This window comes from Mya arenaria, chromosome 2 (genome assembly GCF_026914265.1).
Source record: "Mya arenaria isolate MELC-2E11 chromosome 2, ASM2691426v1".
In the NCBI taxonomy this organism is placed as follows: domain Eukaryota; kingdom Metazoa; phylum Mollusca; class Bivalvia; order Myida; family Myidae; genus Mya; species Mya arenaria.
This window is the reverse complement of record NC_069123.1, coordinates 12,924,729-12,949,472: the sequence shown is the minus strand read 5'-3', so window position 1 is coordinate 12,949,472 and position 24,744 is coordinate 12,924,729. Positions and strand designations below refer to the sequence as shown.

The 24,744-nt window shown below is 34.3% G+C and overlaps 2 protein-coding genes across 6 annotated transcripts in view; one reads left to right on the top strand and one right to left on the bottom strand.

Annotated features, from left to right (window-relative positions):
- LOC128223933 (N-methyl-L-tryptophan oxidase-like) overlaps positions 1–24,744 on the top strand; it is a 167,352-nt gene that overhangs the window by 126,778 nt on the left and 15,830 nt on the right. The window lies entirely within an intron of this gene.
- On the bottom strand, positions 5,656–10,226 carry LOC128223929 (uncharacterized). Its single transcript, XM_052933414.1, has 4 exons — positions 10,129–10,226; positions 9,473–9,585; positions 8,904–8,988; positions 5,656–7,895 (listed from the first exon to the last, which is right to left on the bottom strand). The coding sequence occupies exons 2-4, from the start codon at positions 9,581–9,583 to the stop codon at positions 6,091–6,093; spliced, it is 2,001 nt and encodes a 666-aa protein (XP_052789374.1). The 5' UTR covers positions 9,584–9,585; positions 10,129–10,226; the 3' UTR covers positions 5,656–6,090.

Genomic DNA, 24,744 nt, shown 5'->3' with positions numbered 1-24,744 from the left:
TTTCGTTGTACGGGTGTCATTACAATATATTTCTTATATATCAGTTGAATGTTTGAAAAGATAAGTAAGGTAAATTTTTCAGACTGAAGTATTTGTCGAGTGAAGATACTTGTTTGACATACTCTGGCAACATTTATCTTAGATATAACTGTTTACTATTTACAGGCATAAAATTAAGAAATATGGCATTAAATACAGATCAACAATAGCCTTGTTTAAAGGTGCATTGCTTAAGACTAAAACCTTGTTATTATCAATATAAAATTCGGATTTTATGGGCGTGTATCCTATTTGATAAGTTTGCCTTTTACTTGTTCTATTGAACAACAGTCTGTAAAGTTATTACACATTAGAACGCTTTGTCATCTTTTTTTATGAAAAGGTCGTGCCAGTAGAGCAAATGTAAACATAAACTAACCAGCGATATTGTTATCTATTGTTATCTATTGCTTTCCTAGATCTCCATCACACATTTCGGCTAATGTTATAAGTTTGTTTTGCGTTTTCGGCATGAAAATACACTTTCTTCCTTTATGTTAATGCAAGTTATTCACATGAGGTAACATTGGACTGAAAATCGAACCTTTGTCAATAATGACGCAAAACATGAAACACAGACGGACATGATTATTTTGAATAACTATGACCTAACGATAGAATATATCTCATTTCAGTATAGTGATACTATTGGTCTGCCATTGTCATTACAGCTAACCTTGTATCATACACTCGTAGTATTGTCCTTTGATATTCATTCTTAAAATCTTACCATAGAAACTACAGAGTTGCCGTAGCCAGGAAGCCAAATAATTAACAAATGCCCTGTTTTGATGTCATAACTACATAACTATCATAACACACTTGCCTAGATACTCGGTCTTACGTACTAACAATGCAAACATACCACACATGCACTTTTGATAAATTGAACGTTGGTTTATTAGATTGTGCTAGGGGTATCCCCATATTTACCTATCACAATCAACAATTGAAACTACAGGGACAAGCCCAGTATCACTTGCCATGGGGAAAAATCTTATTGAAATTGAATTCGACTGTAGTTATTCTATTTCGTATCTTTACATAGAGTATTATACTTACATAATTTATTTTAAAACAAAGTAAATAAAAATAGACAATTCGTAAGCTTAGCTTTTCTTGCGCCTAGAAATAAAATTCAGGATGAAAATCGTACAACAACTAGTTGGCATCTGCATACATCCTATGGAAAGTGATTTATCTTTAATCTCGGTAGTTTATGAGTTGATTCTAGGGACAACCTATAAAAGGAAATGGATGTAATTTTATTTGCATATTTGTTTTATATTGTCTTCAGATACATATTGAATTGAGACATAATAACCCAATATATCAAGTCAATGACGTACTTATGTCAAACACTCTCTGGTTGAAGACCTATGTCGCCGAAGAACAAATAAACATGTCGAAAGATTTTCCAGCTAGATATCATCAATGCGATGTTTTGAACCCACGATAAAACTGTTTAGTCACAACGCATGAAAAGTTTTACTGAAATAAACCTAGTGTATACTGTACACTTTTTTATGAATTCAATTTGATTTTAACACTTCCCGGTGTTGTTTTTTACTTATAAATTTAAATGATAGTGAGGTTATTGCAATGTGTTTAAACGTATGTTGGCTCATTTCTGCCGAGAAAATTCGAAAATATGCCATGAGGCGAAGCGAAAATACAAAAATATCTCAACTGTCGATGCAAAAGTACCCCGGATTGTTATTTCCTATTTCTGCTCCGCCATACGGACTAACTTTGCCCTCGCCACATTGCTGTTTTTTTTACCAATGCCCCCTTCTCAATGGGCGTTTCTTTTTAAACTGCCACTCTCGTATCTTTGTATTGTCGTATTTCGAAAATACGAAATGACAAAAAAACAGTTACGATATATACAGGCAAGACGCATAGCATCATCGTATTGGACGTATTAGTTTAATGCTCGTACGATTAGATTTGTCTGAAGTATCATCACATACACTGCTTTGGGATTTGTAAAAGTCAAATAGAAGACATGTTGTAGTACACAATATTGTACTTTACTGAGTCTGTGTTTTCAAGGGTAATCGCAGTAACAGCATTACTATTTCCTCACAAGCTAGGTTTGGTTATGCAGTTTCAATTGAATATAATAGAAAGAATTCTCAGTCTTATTATAAATTTATTTTTGTATGTTATAAACAATTCCTCCCACTTACGCCGTCAATTAATAAACCACCTTTCCTTGAAAGGGTGAAAAACGATTTCCGTTTCTAATGTGTTATCGTTACATTCAGAGAATCCTGCAAACGTAGCATAAATCATCTTGAATGAAGATAAGTTTTTTTCATAAATCATTTGAATATGAACTTGTAACTAGAATTAATTTGTCATTAGCTGTACGGTTTTTGTATGATTTTAATGGAGATAGATACAAGATACACAATGCCCAGACTTTCCAATCTCCTACACAGTGATCTCCCATTACTAGCAGAGATAATCTCTGCCATCATTTACGACGATATTTGGATTTTTCAACACGAAATTTTGCGATATTTTGTTAAAGTTCCATTAAAAAAACACTTTGTTTTTAAAGTTATAAATGAAAAAAAACATCTCAAATAAAAGACTAGTAAAGCTTATTGAATGACGTCACATGGTTTTGGACAGAATCACGTGACATGCATGATGGCAGTTTTTACTGTAGAGCAAAGGGAAGAAACGGGTGTATTGAATTTGTTCCATGTTGTTATATGAATACAAGATGAAAACACTATTTCTTCACCTCAATTGTTTAACTCCACACTTTGTCAAAATAGTAGCAGGAAATTATGGTTGCATATTACTGCCGTAATATAACCTGATAGCGCTCGCGAATTGTTTCGTGTTAACCACTTAAATTTCACGATATTTATCTAGCTTTTATCTATGGTCTGGTAATTCTACTTAATAAGTTACATAATAACTGGTAAGCTAGATAAGATTTGTGTTACCAGTAATCTAAAAATATATTTATACAACTGGCTATCTTCTTATGATTTGCGAATTTTACTTAAAAGGTGGTAACACGAATCTTATATAGTTAACCAGTTAGTATGTTGCTTACTAAGTGGCATTCGCAAATCATAACTAAATAACCTGTTAGCGCCTAATCTGGAATGCATTTATAGGTAACTGGTAACACGAAAATATTAAGTTAACCAGTGTTTAAGTTACTTACTAAGTGGAATTCGCAAATCATAACTAGAAAACCAGTTACTGCAAAAAGCCAAAATTCATTTATAGATAAGTGGTTACACGAATGTTATCTAGTTAACCAGTTATTATGTTTCTTATTAAGTGGAATTCACAAACCATAACTAGTTAAACTGTTATAGTTGTACAGTTAAAAAAGGTAACAGGTGGCAGTTCTGGGCACTTTAAAGCCCGTATTTAGTCTTATGATATTTATCTTACCAAAACATTAACGCGAATATTTACTAGAAAGATAGATAAATATCGAGAAAATTAAGTGGTTAACACGAAACAATTCGCGAACGTTAACAGGTTATCTTAAGGCAGAAATATGTCATCATAGGAAATATTACATTTATAACTGTTTTATGTTGTGTCTTACAATTTACTTTAGTATACTAACATACGGTGTAAAAAACTTTTAGATCAAATACCCTGGGATTGTTATAACTTCATTAGGAAATCCCTGCATCGACAATCAAACATCAACAAACTTAAGTTAGGAACATGCTATTTATTTAAATTCATTAAACTCCGTCTCTGTACATGTCAAGGCTTGCGCGATATATCAATGTTTATGTTTTCTGTCAGGGAATATATTGCTCAAATAAAAGATAAACAAAAGACGTTGTCATCAATTTAGTTCGTCTGTTAGAGCTTCTTAATATTAATGCATTTCCGTTACAAAGCACAAAATAAATCCAATGGCAATACGTCAACACTCTTTCGAAGTGTTATTAAGCCTATTTACGAAATAACAAAACCCAGAGAATCACGCTACTTTCTAACAAACTGGTTAAGAAATATGCTTTTCGTCACGCAATGCCATAATATTCATAAACAACAACACGAAACTAGACTTCGTATAATTCAAAATTCACACCTTTTCGACAGACAATTTCCTGCATGAAGGAGGCAGTCACATAATTAATTTCTTGAAGGTTAGTTCGTCGCTTGAACGAAAATCAGTGATTGTTTTTTGTACTTGTACGATGGCTAGTATATTTAAGTACGAAATCTTTGTTTTTGTTTTCGTTACAATGACTGCTTTAAAGGCTGTATTCTGCATTTTACGTTTCAAAACTGTGATTGAGTCTGTTAGACGTACTTGTTTCAAATCGTGATGGTAATACTTGCTCGTAATTGAACTAGTTCCTCTGCCTTGTTTTTGCAATGCTTCATAACTTTTTCCGACATAACAAATGCAATCTGCATGCAATTAGAATTTAGATTGAGAACTATTAAATATGCAAACATGTTATGACGAATTGAAAAAAAATAAAAAAGACAAGATGTCATTAATGGCAGAAAAAATATATAACCGTAATAATTGTCTCTAATGACGGTCTGCATTGGTGTAGTTCAATGTTAGAATGTTAACGTTCATATAAAAAACGACAAGTGCAAAGGAATGGGGCAAGAAGTTTTTCGAAAATCAGTAACGGCCCTTTCCAAAACGTCACATAATAAGCTAAGTGATTGTTGTTACAGCTATGAAAACCAATGTCATTTTTCAATTGAGCACATGCATAGGAATCAAAAAAGAGATAGAGGGAGCAAACGTGTTATGGAAATAGTATATTATATGTTGCAGCTATGAAAACAAATATCATATTTCAAAAGTTTAGGAATGAGAAATAATGTGTTATTGTTTATGAGAAAAGTGGTTTCTAATTTTCAAATCGCGTAATGCAATAGATGATGATAAAAATAGTAAAAATAAGCAGGGTGTTAGATATAAAATAAAGAAATTAAATCGACGCTTATTTCTTAAATGCACAAACACTTAACTTAAAAGCATCACTCGATCGCTACAGGTGATTATTCTCTATTATGCAATACATGCCTATCCGTTTGATCCTACGATTGATACGATTGATACGATTTTCATTTGTATCGTCCATATTATAAATAATTCTTAAAAACATAACTGTTTCCATTATTCCGATCTATGAGAAACGACAATGAGGAAAACTACTAGCAAAATAAACTTTTGTAATACCAATGAAATATTTTCAAAATTCAAAACCCAGTCGGCAGGTAATATATTCAAACTCCTATGACAAAGTTAACTTTAAATATAGTGTGTATTTACAAACATAATATTATGTTACTTTTCCTTTTTTCACTTTTAGTTCATGTATACACAAAATTGGGACTGGCCATAAATAACTGTTGTTAAAAACACGTCGTATATTAGTTATACATCAAATAGCGTGACGAGTGATACACATTGCACTATAATAAACTGTAATCAGTCTTGAAAAGTAGTACTTAAGCAACAGTTCCATGCATCAATAGCACCGTTGTTGGGTATAAAGTAAAATCCTACAGATGTCCACGAAAATTATCAAATTGATTATTTTTTAAACAACACAACTCTAATTAGAATACATATATTTCATAAATGTAAGGCATGGGAATTCTCGAATTCTTTGGTCAGATTGCAAAACACAACTTCTAAACATTTAACGCAGATCTAATCAATCATACATATTTCAATATTTAACCACGACTTGAGTTACAATCTTGACTGCTTTCTTCAAACCGTTGAGTCTCAGCTCTGAAACGTTGCACCTTTATATAATACTACTTGTTATCAATATTAATTGTTATGCATGATATTTTATAAACGATTATTAACATACTTTAATGCATGTATTTGCAATTTTGCTGTAAGTTGAATATTTTCAAAGTATTTAAACATTCAACTTCGTTCAGGTCCACTGACATACAAGTTGAGCGCAAAAACATACACGGTATTCTTTGAATCGCCATGCAGTTGTTGTTAAGCTAATAACTAAAAGGCAACCGTATAATATCGATCATTTTAACCCCGGATTCTTATATGGAGTCCTCTATTTCTGAACTGATATGATTAAAAAAATCATAAATGTCATGAAAATAGCTGCTGGTGAAATCTCCAACGACAACGTCATCCTCAGAATCGTCATCATCAGTGCTCCAATCTCGATTTCTGCTTTTCTCAGCAAAGCGCCTGGTGCTGCGTCTTTCCTGTTTGATACGGACACAGTGCGGGCACTCCACATGACATTTCAGTTTTGAGCGGGGAATCGCTATTTCTTGCATTCTGCTAACCATAAGATCATCTACGGAATCATTCGGAAGGGGGATTTGTTTCCATTCGGCATAGTTTGGATTCTTCCTTCCTAACTCATCAAACGTGTAATCGAAATGGACTTCGCGGAATATTCCATAATTTGTTCTTATACGAAGCCATTTGTTTCCAGCTATTGCAAACCTGCTAAACAAACTGGAACCGTCCTCGCAAAGAATTGTCTCATGAACTGTCAATTTCCTTTCAATGAGAGGACCTTTATTTGATCTTATATACAGTATCCTATCGTTATTGTATATAGCAAACCCGTCTTTGAATGGACTTACCACATCATTGCAACCTATTTCAAGTTCCATCTTTTTCATCGTACTAGAAATTTCGTCATAAATGCAAAAGAAATGACCATTTTCGGAAAAAAGCGCTATTAATTTTACATCATTTGCAACAACTTTCACACCAAAACTTACATTCAACGAAAACAGTGGTGTCAATATTGTTTGCTCACCATGTTCGCTGAGTGCTCCGGAGAAGAGGGTAGGTTTTTGTTCTAAGTATTTGTGTACTCCCCCTGCAATTCCGAGATCATCCATCAGCGTGATAGGACCACCCAGCATTGACATCAGACGCAATTGTTCCTCGTTCGCGTTTTGCATGCGGACTTGTTCCTCTTCGAACCTCGTCGATTCCACAGAATTAATAGAAACAACATAACAATGTTTTCCTGATATAAAGATATCATCGAATGTCTGTGAATTTTGATCATGACAAGTAGTGAGAAGGAGGGAAGTGCAGGAATACTGGTCGGCTGTAAAATCTTGAAGACGTACAGTACATCTGTCATATGATGTCTCCACTAGACAAAGAGTGGACTCATTGATTGTGGTCGGAAATACTTCGTCGAATTGTCTGTCAATACTTGCTTCTATTCTGAACCATCTTTCCTTTTCAAGATCAAACAGCCAGAATTCTTCGTAATCATATCCGTTGAGTGTGACCAATACAGTCTGCATTGTTTCTGTGTTTTCACCGCCAGCAACGGTTTCAAATAAGCTTTCGAATCCTTCAAAGTTTTGATCCTCTTTTGCCTTATTTATCAGTGAAGCATTAACTTTTGTCAGTTCTATGCACGAAAGTATGTCACTGAGCTTTGATTTTCTCTTTTCGGGGCAGAGTTCTACCCACTTCATAAGGAATCCAAACGTTGTATCCGACGTGAGAAAAGAGAGGGTTTCATCCGTCAATACAGTAACAAGTGTATCAGCCGTGATTGTCAGTAACTGATTGCCTTCTAACAAGTCTGTCAAATGTTGCCTAATGTATTCAGTCAATGAGGGCATTTCAAAATCAAAAAGGCTTGTGAGATGTAGCAATTTTTCAACGTTGTCCTCACTTACATTGATCTCTTTTATCCAGTTTGTACATAACGCTTTCAGATTTGGAATCAACAGAAACTCGGCCAGATTGATTACGGCGGATACATTTTCCATAGTCAACTCGGGACACTTTCCATACAAGAACATTATCGCCATATCGATGGATTCAGGGGACCCAAGATTCAGCTCCAAACACCCTGAAACTCAATTGTACTTGTTATAGGTTTTCGGCGTATTGTAGTAGTCAGCAATACATTGAAAACTTCGGTGATAAGCCTGGTAGCAATACATTTAACGATGACTTTGTTTAAAGGTTCAAGGTCAAAGCCAAACAGACATTGAACGAGAGACACATAATTTCAAAACAACATAGACAAACCAAATTGTATGAACTGGTTATGCTACTCACTGAATTTCTCTTTGAACGTTTGAACTTAAGTACTGAGCATGCATACGACAATTGATATCAAATTTATAAAAGATCAATGAATTGAAAATGTAGAAGTCAAACTGTCGTGGTAAGTTATCATTCGATAGATTAAACTTACTGGATCCTAATATACATAGGGAATATTAAATAAACGGGTATTTTTCCATTCAGAACAACATATTTTTACCCATTTCCATAAATGTTATGATCTTGGCGCTTGGCAACAAGATATCATAGTGGTATCAGTTTTCGTTGAAACTACGTTTCAATAAGATCTGCCCGTCACTGTACTGGTGTACACAAGCACTCTTAATCAGCATAAGGTTTACGACTTATTGATATCTTATCGAAACAGAGCCCTGGGCATTGTCGTTTTGATAATAACAGTTGAAGCAGTGATATAGGATCTCTGATTTAAGTGAACATGGTGAACATTTTTCGTTGAATGAAAATGGCTGTGATTGCATTTTTTATCAATACTGTATTTTACAATTTTGCACGGGTAAATGGTTGCTGTTGTGTCCCGACAGGTGGGATTGTGAAAGATTTGATGATACCACTAACAAAACATTATTCTATCCCGAAGTTGTTTTCACTTCGACCATAGTGAAATTACTTAATAAAGTGGAACAGCCAAGTTTACCACAAGTTATTTGTACAGACGTCCCTGTTCATGGGAATGAGACAACACAATGCCACTTTTGTATAATTTCCTGAGTGGTATCAGGCAAGAACATAGAAATGAGGTCATAGATACAACTCCACTCTAACATACCGTTGGTCTTTTCATCAAAGTTGTTTCTAATCATAGCCTGGATGAACGGACTAGCACACAGGACACATGCGTGATACCGCTTGTACTAAAGCAAAAAAGATATACTATGTTTTAATAATCGATAATTAGAATATTTTGTAAAGTCAGTAATAAATAAATAAGTATTTTACTTTTTTTCTCAAATTTTATTCGGTTGAGACTAGCTTTTAAACAGATTTTAATTACGAAAACTTTTATTACTGCGGTGATCCAATTTCGCGATGTATTAATACTAGTATTTCTACTAGTGTTTCTCAGTATGACGCCAATCCTTAGTCAAACCACAGATTGAAGCCATTTCGAGGACCACCAGGGCATGCTGGTGTATGCATAGGCATGCTCTGATTTCATATAACAAATAAAAATGTGTGTATACATTTAGGCTATTTGGCTTGTCCCTGTGGTTTCCATTGTATTTTTATTCTGGTAAGTCAACCTTGATTTTTTACCCTAAAATCGCTTAACGCACCATTTTTAAAGTTTTGGAAATTATAGTTTCTAAGTATAACAAATTGTAATCTTAGCCTTGCCCAGAGTCCATGTTTGACCACAAGGTCACAAAGGTCACTCTGTTCCTCCACATGTTGCCTTAACAACGCTCTCGTGGAAGCCGGTCTTACTTTCTTCTCGTCATATTCCATGTCTAAAACACAACAACAAATCTCGTTTACATGCCGTATCACTTAATCTAAACTCAACTATCGTTATAATGATATAATGTGTTGACATTTTCTTATTGTTTAATAACAAAATAATTCCATATCACATATTTACTAGCTGAAAAATAACGTTAACGCCTAAACACTTGCGGTTGGCTGTAGAATGTAAGTAAAACCAAAAAAAACCATCATACTTGCAAGATCATTAGGTACACCTGTCGAAATGAAATGATATTTCAGTTCCAAGAGACTACTTTCGTTTTATACTTTCATAAAAGACTCGTATAAATAAATCAATATCTAATCACCGCATACGTCACATGAATTTGTAGTATATATCAGTCGATCGTTAAATTTACATTTTTAAATTATATATACATGATTTATACATATTACATAATCCAGCAAAGAGTTCCAAGAGCTCACGCTTGATTTCACCTGAAATAAAGCTGGACTTGTTTATACATATAGACTAAATGGGAGGATGTTAATTACAAAAGTGGTAATTAATACGACCTTTAACTTACTTGTTTTCAAACAACCGACCAAAATGAAACATTGCGAGTTTCCGTCTATAGATTTTTAGGAAACGAGTTTAAAAAATTCACATTTTATGACTGCTCATGTTATATCCTCTGTTTAATATAAGTATCTTAAACTTAAAAACAAATTAGAGCAATCGGGCGTTAAACGACTGCGCGTAATATATACAGATTTAGTGCATAACGTTATACTGTATGTGGTGTATTGATCAGATAGAAATTCACATTATTTGCATGTGGTCTGAAATTTCCGTTAACATACCTGCTTAAAACCTGCATAGCCTCTCTGCTATTGTTCAACTGATCTTTATAAAGATTACTAAAATGCCATAGAATAGAAGGTGCGTATTCACAGTGAATGAGTTTGAATAGATAATAAAATATTCGTCATTGTGGTTTGTGTCATAAACGTAATTATGATGTATTCACATTTGTCCTCAAGCAGTCTTGACTAGGGGCTTCTGAGAGCACCGAGAAGTTGAGTAGCACATATATTTAAGTTGGTATTTTTCCGAATTTCTATTAAAATCTGGGCTAAAACCTGACGTTTCGCGTGGTTTTGAAATAAACTCTTAACGCCAGGGGCTGAGAAAAGCCGGGACCGCTGTAGCTGGAACTTTACCCAAAAACCTGCTGTGACCGGGGCATTAACTACCGGGATCGCTTTTTGAGAAAAGCCGGGACAGCTGTGGACGGGACCTTAACTTAATATTGCCGGTATCGCTCATTAAAAAAAGCCGTGACCGCTGTGGCCTCGACCTTAGCTAAGGACTGCCGGTATCGCTTATTGAGAAAAGCCGGGACAGCTGTGGCCGGAACATTAACTGATAACTGCCGGTATCGCTTATTGAGAAAAGCCGGGACCGTTGTGGCCTCGACCTTAGCTAATGACTGCCGGGAACCCTTATTGAGGAAGCCGGAACCGCTGTGGCCAGGACCTTAACTGATAACTGCTTGGATTGCTTTTTGGGACAGCCGGGACCGCTGTGGCCGGGATCTTAGCTAAAGACTGTCGATATCGCTTATTGAGATAGCCGGGAAGGCGGGTACTTAACTGATAACTGCCGGGATCGCTTATTAAAAAAAACAAGCCGCTGTGGCCGGGACATTAACTGATAACTGCCGGGTCGCTTTTTGGGACAAGCCGGGACAGCTATGGCCGGGATTTTAGCTTAAGACTGTCGGGATCTCTTATTGAGATAGCCGGGAAGGCATTGGTCAGGAACTTAACTGATAACTGCCGGGATCGTGTGTGGTCAGAACCTTGGCTAAAAACTTCCGGGATCCCTTATTGAAAAAACCAGGACCGTTGTTGCCTGGACTTTACCTGATAACAGCCGAGATCACTTATTGATATAGCCGGGACGGCGGTTGCCCGGACCAGAGGAAAATGTGTTAGTTAACATAATAATTATATATCAATGAAAACATGGCTTTTACATGTTCAGAGGTATTTTTAATGTGTTTCCATGTATTGTGATATGCCCTTGAGACAATGCTGAAAGGTTTTCGGAGGTCCATTCTTTGATTATATTTCTTCGTTAAAATGCATCGTTATTAAAAAATATTGAAATATTTCGAGATCATCAGATTTTGCCTAAACTACATAATTATAACAAAGCATAAATAGCTATAATGCAGTCATGCCTTTGCATTATTCCATAGGTTTCCGACATACATGAACACTTATAAAACAACACAACATGGATATCATGAAGTTGATATTGGTTGAAGCCTAATTAGCGCTTCCATAGTTTCTATATTTGAACAGTATGTTCCCACTTTCCCAACCGCTAATATTTGCTATAGAAGTTGGGTTTGGGAGTTTTGAGAAAAAAGTATTCTTAGATATCGTAAAATAACACAAATATCGAGCTGATTTTTATTTGCAATTCATACAAGTTCACATAAATTAAAATGCAAGAATGTAATGTACTCTAAAAATCTGTAGAAAGACAATATTGATAGATACGAAATTAAAACATGTATTAATTCATAATACAACAGTTTGCTTAAAGGGGCGGTACTCCGTATGATGTAATATCCAAAAAAAAAGAAAATTGTCGAAAACTGACATAAACTTGGTATCGATGTGTACAATGCATTGAAACTTACTGACTGAAGTACCACATAGTTTACAATTAATTTATTTTTTTGCAGGTTTTTGGTATTTTTCCATTAAAAAATATTACTAGGTATGTCTACCTAGTAGATTTCATTCCTTATGCGTGATTGGCTAGTCGATGTTATCACGTGATATTACCAAGTTAGGTATATAGCTGAAGTATTCCATCCGTTACGAGTAAGACATCGTAGCACAGTGGATACAACACTGGATTGCAATTTTGGCGACCCCGGTTCGAACCCGGTCTCCGACTCGATTGTTTTTTTTATTACATTTTGGTATTTTATTTACAATGATGATATCAAAGAGTTTTATTTTATTAAATAATTGTCCTGAGATTCGTTACAGAAAAAACTTGTTTTGGTGCCAATCTGGGGTACAGTCCCTTTAAGCCTGATGAGCCTTTACTCAAGGGCAGGTAGACCCGGTTTCTTGACCGCTGCTTTCCACCATTAGGGTGCTGGAGTATCTTGGCCTCATTAGCAGCCTGCTCTTTCTGGACAATGTCTTCAAGAGTACAAGTGTATACATAAGGGTGGCAGTGGCGCACTTTGTTATTAATTTTATATTGCCAACTCTCAACATGATATCTAGTGCGTGGACCATCATTGTCGTAGTGGTTCCAGGCTCGGCGGTCTCCCTCTTCCCAGTGCTCAGTTACATAGTCCTTAAACCGAGACACTGGCACAGGGTCATATCATTGAAGATGGATGTCACCGGCTGTGTTGACCCCTGTACGTGCTTTCTCAGGCCACCCGGGATGTCTGCCGTAACAATGCCGCTGTCATCTCTTGGGTGATTGTGTTCACCAGCGATTATGGTAGGAAGACCATTCCTCGTGTTGATTCTTGCATTGCAAATTTTGTTGACACAGTTCCAGTAGCGATTCTGGTTTTCAGGCTGTATATGTTGCCATTTAGAACAAGAGTCTGGCCTGCTCTGCTATTCTCTATGAACCATATATTTACTAGCGCGTTTGCCATTTTAGGTGGATTATAAATTGTGAGTAATTTGATTATCTTTCAATACTATGTTAAATAATGATTTACAGTTCGTTTTTTCTGAGTTTCCAATTAGTAATTACCACGAATGTGTTTATTGCATTATTTAGAACTCATCATTATTGTTTTCAAAATATTTTGCAAATAGTTGTGAATAATAAGTCTTGAAAATTTGTATTTCATCTTAACACAATTAATTCACAAGAGATAGACAAAAGAGCAGAAATGGATAAAAATCAATTCTGGAAGCTTATAAATAAAAAGCGCAAAAAAGTTAAATTTGAAATGAATTTCTTTGGTAAAACTTGCAATACACCGGAAGAAATAAACGAAGAATGGAAACATTATTTTACTGACCATTATTCTCCTGATGAAACTGACATGGAAAGGCATACATATATGTATGTATTTACTCGTAGATATATTTACTTATAGACATTGGTCTATTTCCACTGTCTTATAAATCACATGTAATTAAGTCATACAACTCTTTTCCATGTATATATGTACATACTCGATCTCTCTTGTAATTATGTATATGTATATGTATGTTCAATTTCTTCTTCAAAGGAGGAAATAAAGAATTATCTATCTATCTGCAATAAGTATGCATTTCAAACAGAGTGAAACTAGACATCCGTAATAAATAAAAAGCAGTGAAATAATATACTGCAAGTACACAGCAAGTAAAAGTTTGTGTGTGTAGTTTATTTTTCTGTTGAACAGTATAGCAAATAAAGATAAGTTTGAAGTGCGAAGAGATAATTGGCGATATTTTGTAAGTGTGCAAAATGGGATTACGAGGATTTTTTACCTAGTAAATCAATGTAAAACCATAAGTTATTTCATCCATAATTCCACCAAGCAATTATACAAAAAATGCTAGTAGTAAAGTTTAATTATTAAAGCTACAAATGTTAAGTTTTCTCCGAGAGCTTTTTTATTTAAACATTATGATATTGATAAACAAATTTATAGAAGAGCACATGATGGAAGCGTCATTTTGAAGTTATTCAAAAATGTTATCCATGTAAAACTTAACTTAATGGTGAATGAAATAAACTGAATATAGAAATAAAATCGACGCTTATTTTTAAAATGCACAAACACCTCTTTGGATCCAAATGATGGACGACTTACATTATACGGCAATAGCTCAAATGCTGTTTGTATAATCTTCAATTGAAAACTCCCGAATCTAGGCAAACTCCAGGCACAAGCATCACTCGATCGTAAAAGGTAATGAATTTATTATCTATTATGCACAATTATCCTATCCGTTTAATCCTAAATTATATGAATGGCGTTTAGACCGTCCATATTATAAATATTTCTTAGAAACATACCCTTAAATTAGTTTTCTATCTTTTATTTCAAATAACTAAAGAGATAATTACAAAATGAAAGTTTTATGAATACCGCCCCAAATGTAAATAGTCTACTTTAAATCATAGGTATGCAAAAACAATAAAGGCTCTGCAGCGTTGCCTTATTTTAGTCGGCCGTTAATTTTAACAAATTATTCCTCTACCCATAACAGCCGTCATGTGATATATAAATAATGTGGGCTACCAGGCTAATGATGGTTAGTGTGAGGCTACTAGTATGGTGGCTAGTGTATGTAAGTACGAAATTTAGGAGTGTCTTTGTTATCATTTTCGTAGCCAATATTGCTTTAGAATTTAAAGTTTTAATTATGCATTTGGGGTTTTACGTTTCAAAACAGTGCTTGAGTTTGGTAGACGGATTTGTTTCATATCGTAATTGAATGACTTCCCCGTAATATAACTAGTTCCTTGTTTCCTAGTGCCTTGGTTTGGCAATGCTTGAGAACTGTTTCGAAAACTCAAATGAAATCTGCATCCAATTAGAAATTAGGTTTAGTACTATTAAACATGCATAGATATTATGCCGAATTAAAAACGAATAATAATGAACAAGATGTAATTACTATCAGATTAATATTTTATAATAGTAATACTACGTACATTTGACCTAATTTTACAAATTAATAAAATCCATAGCAGGATATACGCATAAAAAATCATCATAGTAATGTTTTAGTTTACAATTTTCACTTAACTAAAAAAGTAAATACTGTAATCGTACTGCAGCAGAAGTTTACATCGTACTTGTCTTCTATTCCAGGCTGTGGTGTAGTTCAATATTTATACAAAAAAAGAGTGCAAAAGGATTCGATAAGGAGTTTTTCCAACATCAGATACGGCCCTGTCCCATAACATCACATTACATTCTAAAGGATTGATGTTGCAGCTATAAACACAAATGCCAATTGAGCACATGCATGGGAATCAGAAATGATCTGTTCTAATTCTATGAGAAAATAGAAATATTAAAAATAAGCAATATGTAAGACATAAAATTGGAGAGAGAGACAGCAAACGTTTTATGGAGAGTGTACCTAATATTGTGGTGTACTTTTGTTAATATCACATAATTGTCTTCATCCGAAACATTTAACATCCAAAAAAAAGTTTGTTAGTGCTCAAATTTGTATTTGCATTCGTCATGAAGCATAAAAATGTTTCCTTGAAATGGAATTGCTTTGGTTTTTATATATTAAGTAGATGGCAATGAATTGTGCTTTGCTCGTCCGTCGCCCTTTGTAAGGCATAGCACAGATAAAGATATTTAGAATGACACAGTTTTTGGTTGTTGTTCTTGTTGTGTGTTTGTTTTTCTTCACAAAAAATACTTTTCTGTTGATAAACATATCCATAAACCAATGTTTTTATGTTAATATAACGTATAAATCATGGAATAGACATTATTTATGATAGCATTGCCTGCGGTCTAAAGTCACTTTGTTTCTTGCTGAGTGGTTTCGGGGCGATAAGGAAAGAAAACGTCTCGCGTTAACACGAAAAGTAACAGGGATTTTCAGTCACACAAAATTTAAAAAATAATTCACCTTGGTATGTTGTCTTGTCATTTTTCTCTCAGGTCGTGTTTGTTTGGCTGTAGAACATTATCATTGTTGAATTTTAGTCTACTTGGCTTGTCCGGGTAGTTTCCATTTTGTTGTTTAATAAAACAAGCTCAAAGTTATTAAAACTGCCGGGTTCAATTCTGTAATTTATATTGTAACGTAACGTTTCAAAAGATTTTGATTGTGTTTTTTGCTGTTTTCTCAAACAAGATATTGATACCTTTTATATATCCGTTATGGTAAGGAAAGTGCTTGACGTTTTTTGGCAGCTGTAACAATTTTCGAATTAAATTAAATGTCATGTTCTGAAAGTTAAAACTCCATCCATTGCATTGGAAACACGTCGAACGTCTGATTTTATCAGAGCAAGCTTAGAATTCTTGTGGAGTACTTTGGTACAGTATTTCGGAAGAATATCGGTGCTCATAACAATATATTTGTTCAATATCAGATGAATATTAAAATAGATAAGTTAGTTATAATAATAGGTAAGTTCTCCAGACAAAAGTAATTATGGCATCAAGATACTTGTTTTGACATATTCTGGCAAAATTCATTTTAGACATAATTATTTACTAAACACACGCATTGAGTTAAGAAATGTGGCATTAAAACACAAGACAAGTAGTAAAACAATCAACAACGTTCCTGTTTAAAGGTACATAGCTAAAGCCTGACATGGTTATTTTCAATGACTACGACGATGTATTGCATATTATACTAGTCTAGGATAAGGATTAGCATGATTTTTTCTGTCAATGAAGCAAAACTTTTGTTATACACTCAGAGTATTGTTCTCTGAAAATCATTCTTAAAATCCTACCATAGAAGCTAAAGAGATGTTGTAGCCCTGTAGCCAATCACTAACAATGACCCTAACAAAACCCTAACAGTCACTGACCGAGAGACTCACATTGTACAAACAATACAGACAGGTCACACATGCACACGATAACATATGTTGATAAATTAAACGTAGGGTTACAAGAATGCGTTAGTAGTATACACATATTTAGAGATCACTAAAAAAACATTGCAAACCACAGGGACAAGCCCAGTATCCCTTGTCTTGCTTGTTCGTATCTTTACAAAGTGTGCTTATACTTATATAATTTACGTCAAATAAGTAAACTTTTACAGTTTGTTCCCTTAGCTTTTCTTCTGCCTCGAAATTAAAATCAGGAGGGAAATTGTACGAAAACTATTTGGCCTCTGCATACATCCTTTGAAAAGTGATTAATCTTCAATCACGGTAGTTTATGAGTTGATTCGAGGGACAACCTATAAAAGGAAATGGGTGTAATTTATTTGCATATTTGTTTTATATTGTCTTCAGATACATATTGAATTGAGACATAATAACCCAATATATCAAGTCAATGACGTACCTCTGTCACACACTCTCTGGTTGTAGACCTATGTCGCCGTAGAACTAATAAACATGTCGAAAGGTTTTCCACCTAGATATCATCAATGCGATGTTCAGAGCCCACTTTAAAACCGCTTAGTCACAACGCATAAAAAGATTTACTGAAATGAACCAAGTGTCAACTGTACTCTTTTTTATGAACAATTTTATTTTAACACTTTCCGGTGTGTGTTTTACTTATAAACTGAAATGAGAGTAGGATTATTGCAATATGGTAAACCGTATGGTGACTGATTTCTGCCGAGAAAATTCGAAAATATGCCATGTGGCGTAGCAAAAATACCCCGGATTGTTATTTCCTCTTTCTGCCCCTGCCACACGTACTAACTTTGCCCTCGCCATATGGCGTATTTTGGCCAATGCCCCCTCCCCAATGGTCGTGTTTGTTTTTAACTGCCACTCTCGTATCTTCGTATTGTCTTATTTCGAAAATACGAAATGGCAAAAAACAGTGTCAATATATACAGGCAAGAAGCATAGCATCATCGTATTAGACGAATGTCACTTGAAGCTTTAATGCTCGTACGATTAGATATGTCTGAAGTATCATCACACACACACTGCTTGGGGATTCGTAAAGGTCAAAGAAATGACATGTTGTAGTACACAATATTGAACTTTATTGAGGATGGGTATTCAAGGGTAATTGCAGTAACAGCATTACTATTTCCTCGCGAAACTAGGTTTGGTCATGTAGTTTCAATTGAATATAAGTCGGAATTCTCAGTCGTATTTTACATTGTATCTTTGTATGTTATAAACAATTCCTCCCACTAACGCCGTCAATTAATAAACCAGCTCTCCTTGAAAGGGTGAAAGACGATTTCCGTTTCTAACGTTTTATCGTTATATTCAGAGAATCCTACAAGCTTAACATTAATCATCTTGAATGTGGATAAGCTTTTTCATAAATCATTTGAATATAAACTTGAAACTAGAATGAATTTGTCATTAACTGTATGGTTTTCAAATGACGTTAATGGAGATAGATACAAGGTACACAATGCCTAGACTTACCAATCTCCTACGCAGTGATCTCCCATTACTAGCAGAGATAATCTCTGCCACCATTTACGACTATTTTTGGACTTTTCAACACGTAATTATGCGATATTTTGTTCAAGTTCCATTAAAAAAAACTTTGTTTTTACAGTTATAAATGAAAAGAACCCATTTCAAATAAAAGACCAGTAAAGGTTTTTGAATGACGTCACGTGGTTTTCGACAGAATCACGTGACATGCATGATGGCAGTTTTTACTGTAGAGCAAAGGGAAGTAATGGATGAATTGAGTCTGTTAACTTGCATGTTGTTATATGAATACAAGATGAAAACACTATTTCTTCACCTCAATTGGTTAACTCCACACATTATCAAAATAGTAGCAGGAAATTATGGTGGCATATTACTGCCGTAAGATAACCTGATAGCGTTCGCGAATTGTTTCGTGTTAACCACTTAAATTTCGCGATATTTATCTAGCTTTTATCTATGGTTTGGTAATTTTACTTAATAAGTAACATAATAACTGGTAAGCTAGATAAGATTCGAGTTACCAGTAATATATTAATACATTATATTTATACAACTTTATACAATCTTCTTATGATTTGCGAATTTTACTTAGAAGGTGGTAGCACGAATCTTATATAGTTAACCAGTTAGAATGTTACTTACTAAGTGGAATTCGCAAATCATAACTAAATAACCTGTAAGCGCCTGAATCTAGAATGCATTTATAGATAACTGGTAACACGAATCTTATTTAGTTAACCAGTGTGTAAGTTACTTATTAAAAGGAATTCACTTACCATAACTAGTTAAACTGTTAATGTTGTACAGCTAAAAAAGGTAACAGGTGGCAGTTCTGTGCACCTTCATGCCAGTTTTTAGTCTTATGATATTTATCTTTTCAAAACAATTTCGCGAATATTAGAAAAATTAAGTGGTTAACACGAAACAATTCGCGAACGTTAACAGGTTATCTTAAGGCAGTTATATGCCACAATAGGAAATGTAACATTTATAACTTTTTTATATTGTGTCTTACGTATAATTAACTTACGGTGTAAAATAACATTTAGATCGTATACCCTGGGATTGTTATCATCTCATTAGGAAATCCATGCATCGGCAATCAAACCTATGTTAAGAACATGCTATTTATTTTTCTTTATAAAACTCAGTCTTTGTACAATGTCAATGCCTGCGCGATATATCAATGTTTATGTTTTATGTCAGGAGACATAAATGCTCGAATAAAAGATGAACGAAAGAAGTTGTTATCAATTTCCTGCATGAAGGAGTAGTCTGAAATCCGTCGGATGTCATTCACAGAATAAATTTCTTGAAGGTTAGTACGTCGCTTGAAAGAAAATCAATGATTGTTTTTTTAATAAACTTTTTTATTTATTTTGCATAGCCATCATGGCAAATTTCCATAAAAGGACTATAAAATAAATGGAAGGACTCCCTATGTAAAAAGTCATCTTTAATACATATTTGCTGGTTATCGTATTATTTATAATCGTTACAGACATATAACGAACCTTTATTCCACCGAATACAGTAGGTTTTACGGCGGCAAGATACGATTGTTAAAAGTGTTGTCTGTAACGACTGTTGTCGTAACTGTTCACTGTCGCAAGGTTGATAATGTATCAAGCCTTGCTCTCGTAACGAATAAGTATGAGAACCGACATAAAATGTCCACATCAAACTCGCCATCTGCCCTGCTCGGTCATTTGTTTCCAACTTGTTATTTTCTACGTTGATGGATACTGTCAACTGTGTCGTCTCATATTACATTATTCACAAGTAATTTACATGGTGTTTGTTGTGCATATAAATATTCTTACAACGCTCATATAAATAAGTTTTATCGAAATAAGCCTTTCTTAATAATTAATATGTTACATCAGGTCTTCTAACAGACTAAGAATGCAACAACTTTGGCTATTATGTTGTCAACGCAAAATCTGACACAGGGTGTGTGTGTATCAGATGATTGGCATTAGATGGACTTTTAAACGCCCGCAACTGTTGAAATTCTGAATGATTAAGCTTAAAACGTAATAATTGCCTTCAATTTCATTGGCTAAAGATGTAGGTTGAATGATAATTATTTATCACAGCCAGTGGGCTGGATAGTTTATTGAAGAAGTTTTAAACATGCTGTACATGCTGTTTCTGCCATCCAGTCTACTGGGATACGATGGAATTTTTCGTGAATTCTGGAGGCACTTTTGCACCGACTTGCATACTAATTCACGTATTAACATTAGTTTTTTAATGAAGTAAACTAAGTCCAGGTACCTATCAGATCAATCTCCTGCAGAAGTACAACCGATATGCTGGGGTACAAACTATAACGGACGGTTTTCCAATTGTGTTCAGCCATGTTGGAGTTAAAGTTACAGAAACAAATTTTGATGGTCTGTACTGCATACGACAACTGTAAATAGTTTGTTTCTTTTTATACTCGTTTACCTGTAGCCACTTAAGTGTTTCAATATATTCGGAAAGTTTCGGAACCATGTTTTAACAGCTCGGTTCAATGTCAAGGTAACACGTATAGTACAACGGTCATATTACTATATTTAGCTTCCGATCCATACCTCTTGCATCGCCTGAGGAACTTTTAGATAACTTGCCACAAATGTCCTTCAGAATTATTAGTGTCTTATTCACTATTCATCAAAAGTTCGTGTTTGCTCCATACGTTTTCAACTCCAAACATATTTAAATAATTGGCAACCCTTTTCAAATTAGTGGCATACTGTGTAGAGAATAAATGCAGTCGACGTTTCAACCATTGCGTCACGACAAAGGATGGAAACGACGATTTATGGCATAAATAATTATAGTTATTTTGAAAAATACATAGATGTGTAGTAACGTAATGGTCGAGAAAAATATATCATAACGAATTTGCCTTTTCTTATAAGTTTATACATGTTATGTGATTTGTTTGACCATCGGTAATTGATGGAACCTGTACAAATAAAGAAAACTATAATTATTGGTTTGTGAACAAGCAAAAACTGGCGTTAAGTGCAGAAAGCGTGTCTTTTCAACTATTTCTCGTTCCGTTCGCCACATGCGTTTTGCTTTACATAGTTCATATTAATGTTCAGTATTTACCTGATATATGGATGACACATTCCAACTGTTGATACAATTTGAATATTCAGCTTAAGATGAAAATCAACCATGACAAACAAATTGTCATTAAATTGTATATTTCAGGACGAATAAATACGAGTAAATGACATTAGTTACATTAAGTATTTGATTAAAATCGCCACTACTCAGCCATTTCAATTTCAAGGTTGAACAAGATTTGTTCAAAAGGTTAGTTTAAATTTATACAAAACATTATTTCAGAGTGTAAAAATTAAGAATATTGCAATAACCTACGTTAGTTTATATGCATGCATAAAAGTTCCAAGAATTTTGAAAGTCACAAGATTCTAATGACTGAAAGACAACATCCAAGATGCCAAACCAAAACTTTTTGATACTATTCGCAAACGACGTCACACAAGTGCTTGTTCTTTTCAAGTTTTTTTTTTTAAACTACATTAAGCCTTATCTGCATACAGTTCTACCCAAAGTACTGCTCTATAAAGTTTTTGTCAGCAACAAAAGCGTAAATATACATTTTTACGTTCGTTACCCACTTAAAATGCGTTAAAGCCCTCGTGCTATGTACTCGACCTGTAAACCATTCGGTGAGCCTCTTCAGAAGGAACAACCTGAAAATGGTGTATTTACCGTATTTAAAATCACACATTTTGTATTTAAAGTTTAAAAGGCTTATATAAAATGGGCTATTCTACATGCTAGAAGTTTACCAATTTCGCCGATTTTAACTCAAGTTTTCTACAACTGAACCAAAATCGATCAGTTCACCTTCATAGTAAAAAAAAAATATTTATATTTATGACCTTTGACGAAAAAGTATTTTTTGAATAAGTGATATATCTATAATCAAATTTATTCACTTCACTAATTTCCCTTAACCATAAAGAAGTGACCCAATACACTATTTGTTTCATTTCAAAGCCAACCTATCATTGCTAGCTAGCCTGTTTGAACTTTTATTTTGTTGATTATATTATTAAAAGTAATCATGAAAACGTATAGGTCAATGTATTCCACAAGAGTAAAACATTTTACTCTTATCATTCTCTTCTCATTACAAAACTGATCGAGACATATTCTTTATAATCGTGCAGTGTCATAATATCCATAAACAACCAGACGAAACATGTCTCCAGTTCAATTCGAAAAAGACAGTTGCTAAATGAGATGACAACTTCAGCAGATCAGAAGCACGCAATGTAGGCGTCGTTGTTTGAAATGGTTAGAAAAAAGTCTATTAATCCCAGAAGGAAGCGTCTGTTAGAAATATCAGTGATTCTTTTGGAGGAAGCAAATTGTTCCTCTTTTCTTTTGCTGTCCTCCTGTCGCAGTATTCATACTGCATAAACGCACGAAAAATAAAAACCAATCCTTATTTTAACATTTCACCCTCTTTGTTTGTATTGTAGTTGTCTTTTATCAGATGTAAAGTATTGAACATAAATGAAAAGGGACTACTGATATTCGAAATGTCGTTCACCATTGGTCAAATGGCGCAATTTTGTGATATCCCACGAACCATGGGCGTCGTTTTATAAGTTATCTAAAATGCCGTTTCCGAGTGAGGGCTAGTATTATGCTGTACAATTGCAAAGGGACTTCAAAAGTACCTTAATAAAATTCAAAATTTAAATTATTGTTTTGCTAAAGGTGTTTTAAAGATATCTGAAGTCAAAATATTATATGGAATAAATTTATGATACGTATATTGAATAAAAGGTTTTATCAAAATGAATGCTAAACTGATGCTCTCACTGGGGTCGACGCTCTTAGATAGAGCCACTCATTCTTAAACTATAGCTGCAAATAGAAAGCAATATGCGAAATACTAAAAACGTTTACTGATTCTACAAAGAATATTATTACTGAAAAATCAAATAAAAGTATTTAGTGCACAAAACATCTTTTCTGTCATGTTCTCGACTATTCGAAGAATATGTGGGCTATACTACTAGCCCCAGCGTTGGCGTCGGCGTCGGCGTCCGGTTAAAGTTTTTGGGCAAGTTGGGATTTTCACTTATAAATCAAATACCTTTCATTCAATTGAGTTAATACTTCACACAGTTGTTCAGGGCCATCACATGATGAGGTTAGAAACTCCATATTATTCTTTACACAGATTATGGCCCCTGATTGACTATGAAACTCAGGTTAAAGTTTTAGGGCAGGTTTGGATATTTATAAATAACTTCTTTACCCTTTGTTCAATTGACTTAAAACTTTACACATTTGTTCAGGACCATCACACAATAAGGTTAGATAACTCCATATTTTCCTAATACAAGTTATTGCCCCTGATTGTCTTAGGTTAAAGTTTTAGGGCAGGTTAAAGTTTTAGGGCAAGTTGGGATGTTCACTTAAAACTCCAATACCTTTCATTCAATTGAGTAAATACTCCACACAGTTGTTCAGGGCCATCACATGATGAGGTTAAATAACTCCATATTATTCTTTACACAGATTATGGCCCCTGATTGACTATGAAACTCAGGTTTAAGTTTTAGGGCAGGTTGGGATATTTATAAATAACTTCTATACCCTTTGTTCAATTGAATTAATACTTCACACAGTTGTTCAGGACCATCACACAATGAGGTTACATAACTCCATATTATCCTTAATACAAGTTATGGCCCCTGATTGACTTAGGTTAAAGTTTTAGGGTAGGTTGGGATTTTCACTTAAAAATCCAATACCATTCATTCAATTGACTTAATACTTCACATAGTTGTTCAGAGCCATCACATAACGAGGTTAGATAACTCCATATTATCTTTTATACAAATTATGGCCCTTGATTGACTATTGGACTTAGGTTAAAGTTTTAGGGCAGGTTGGGATATTTATTAATAACTTCTATAACCTTGATTCAATTGACTTAATACTTCACACAGTTGTTCAGGACTATCACCCAATGAGGTTACATAACTCCATATCCTTAATACAAGTT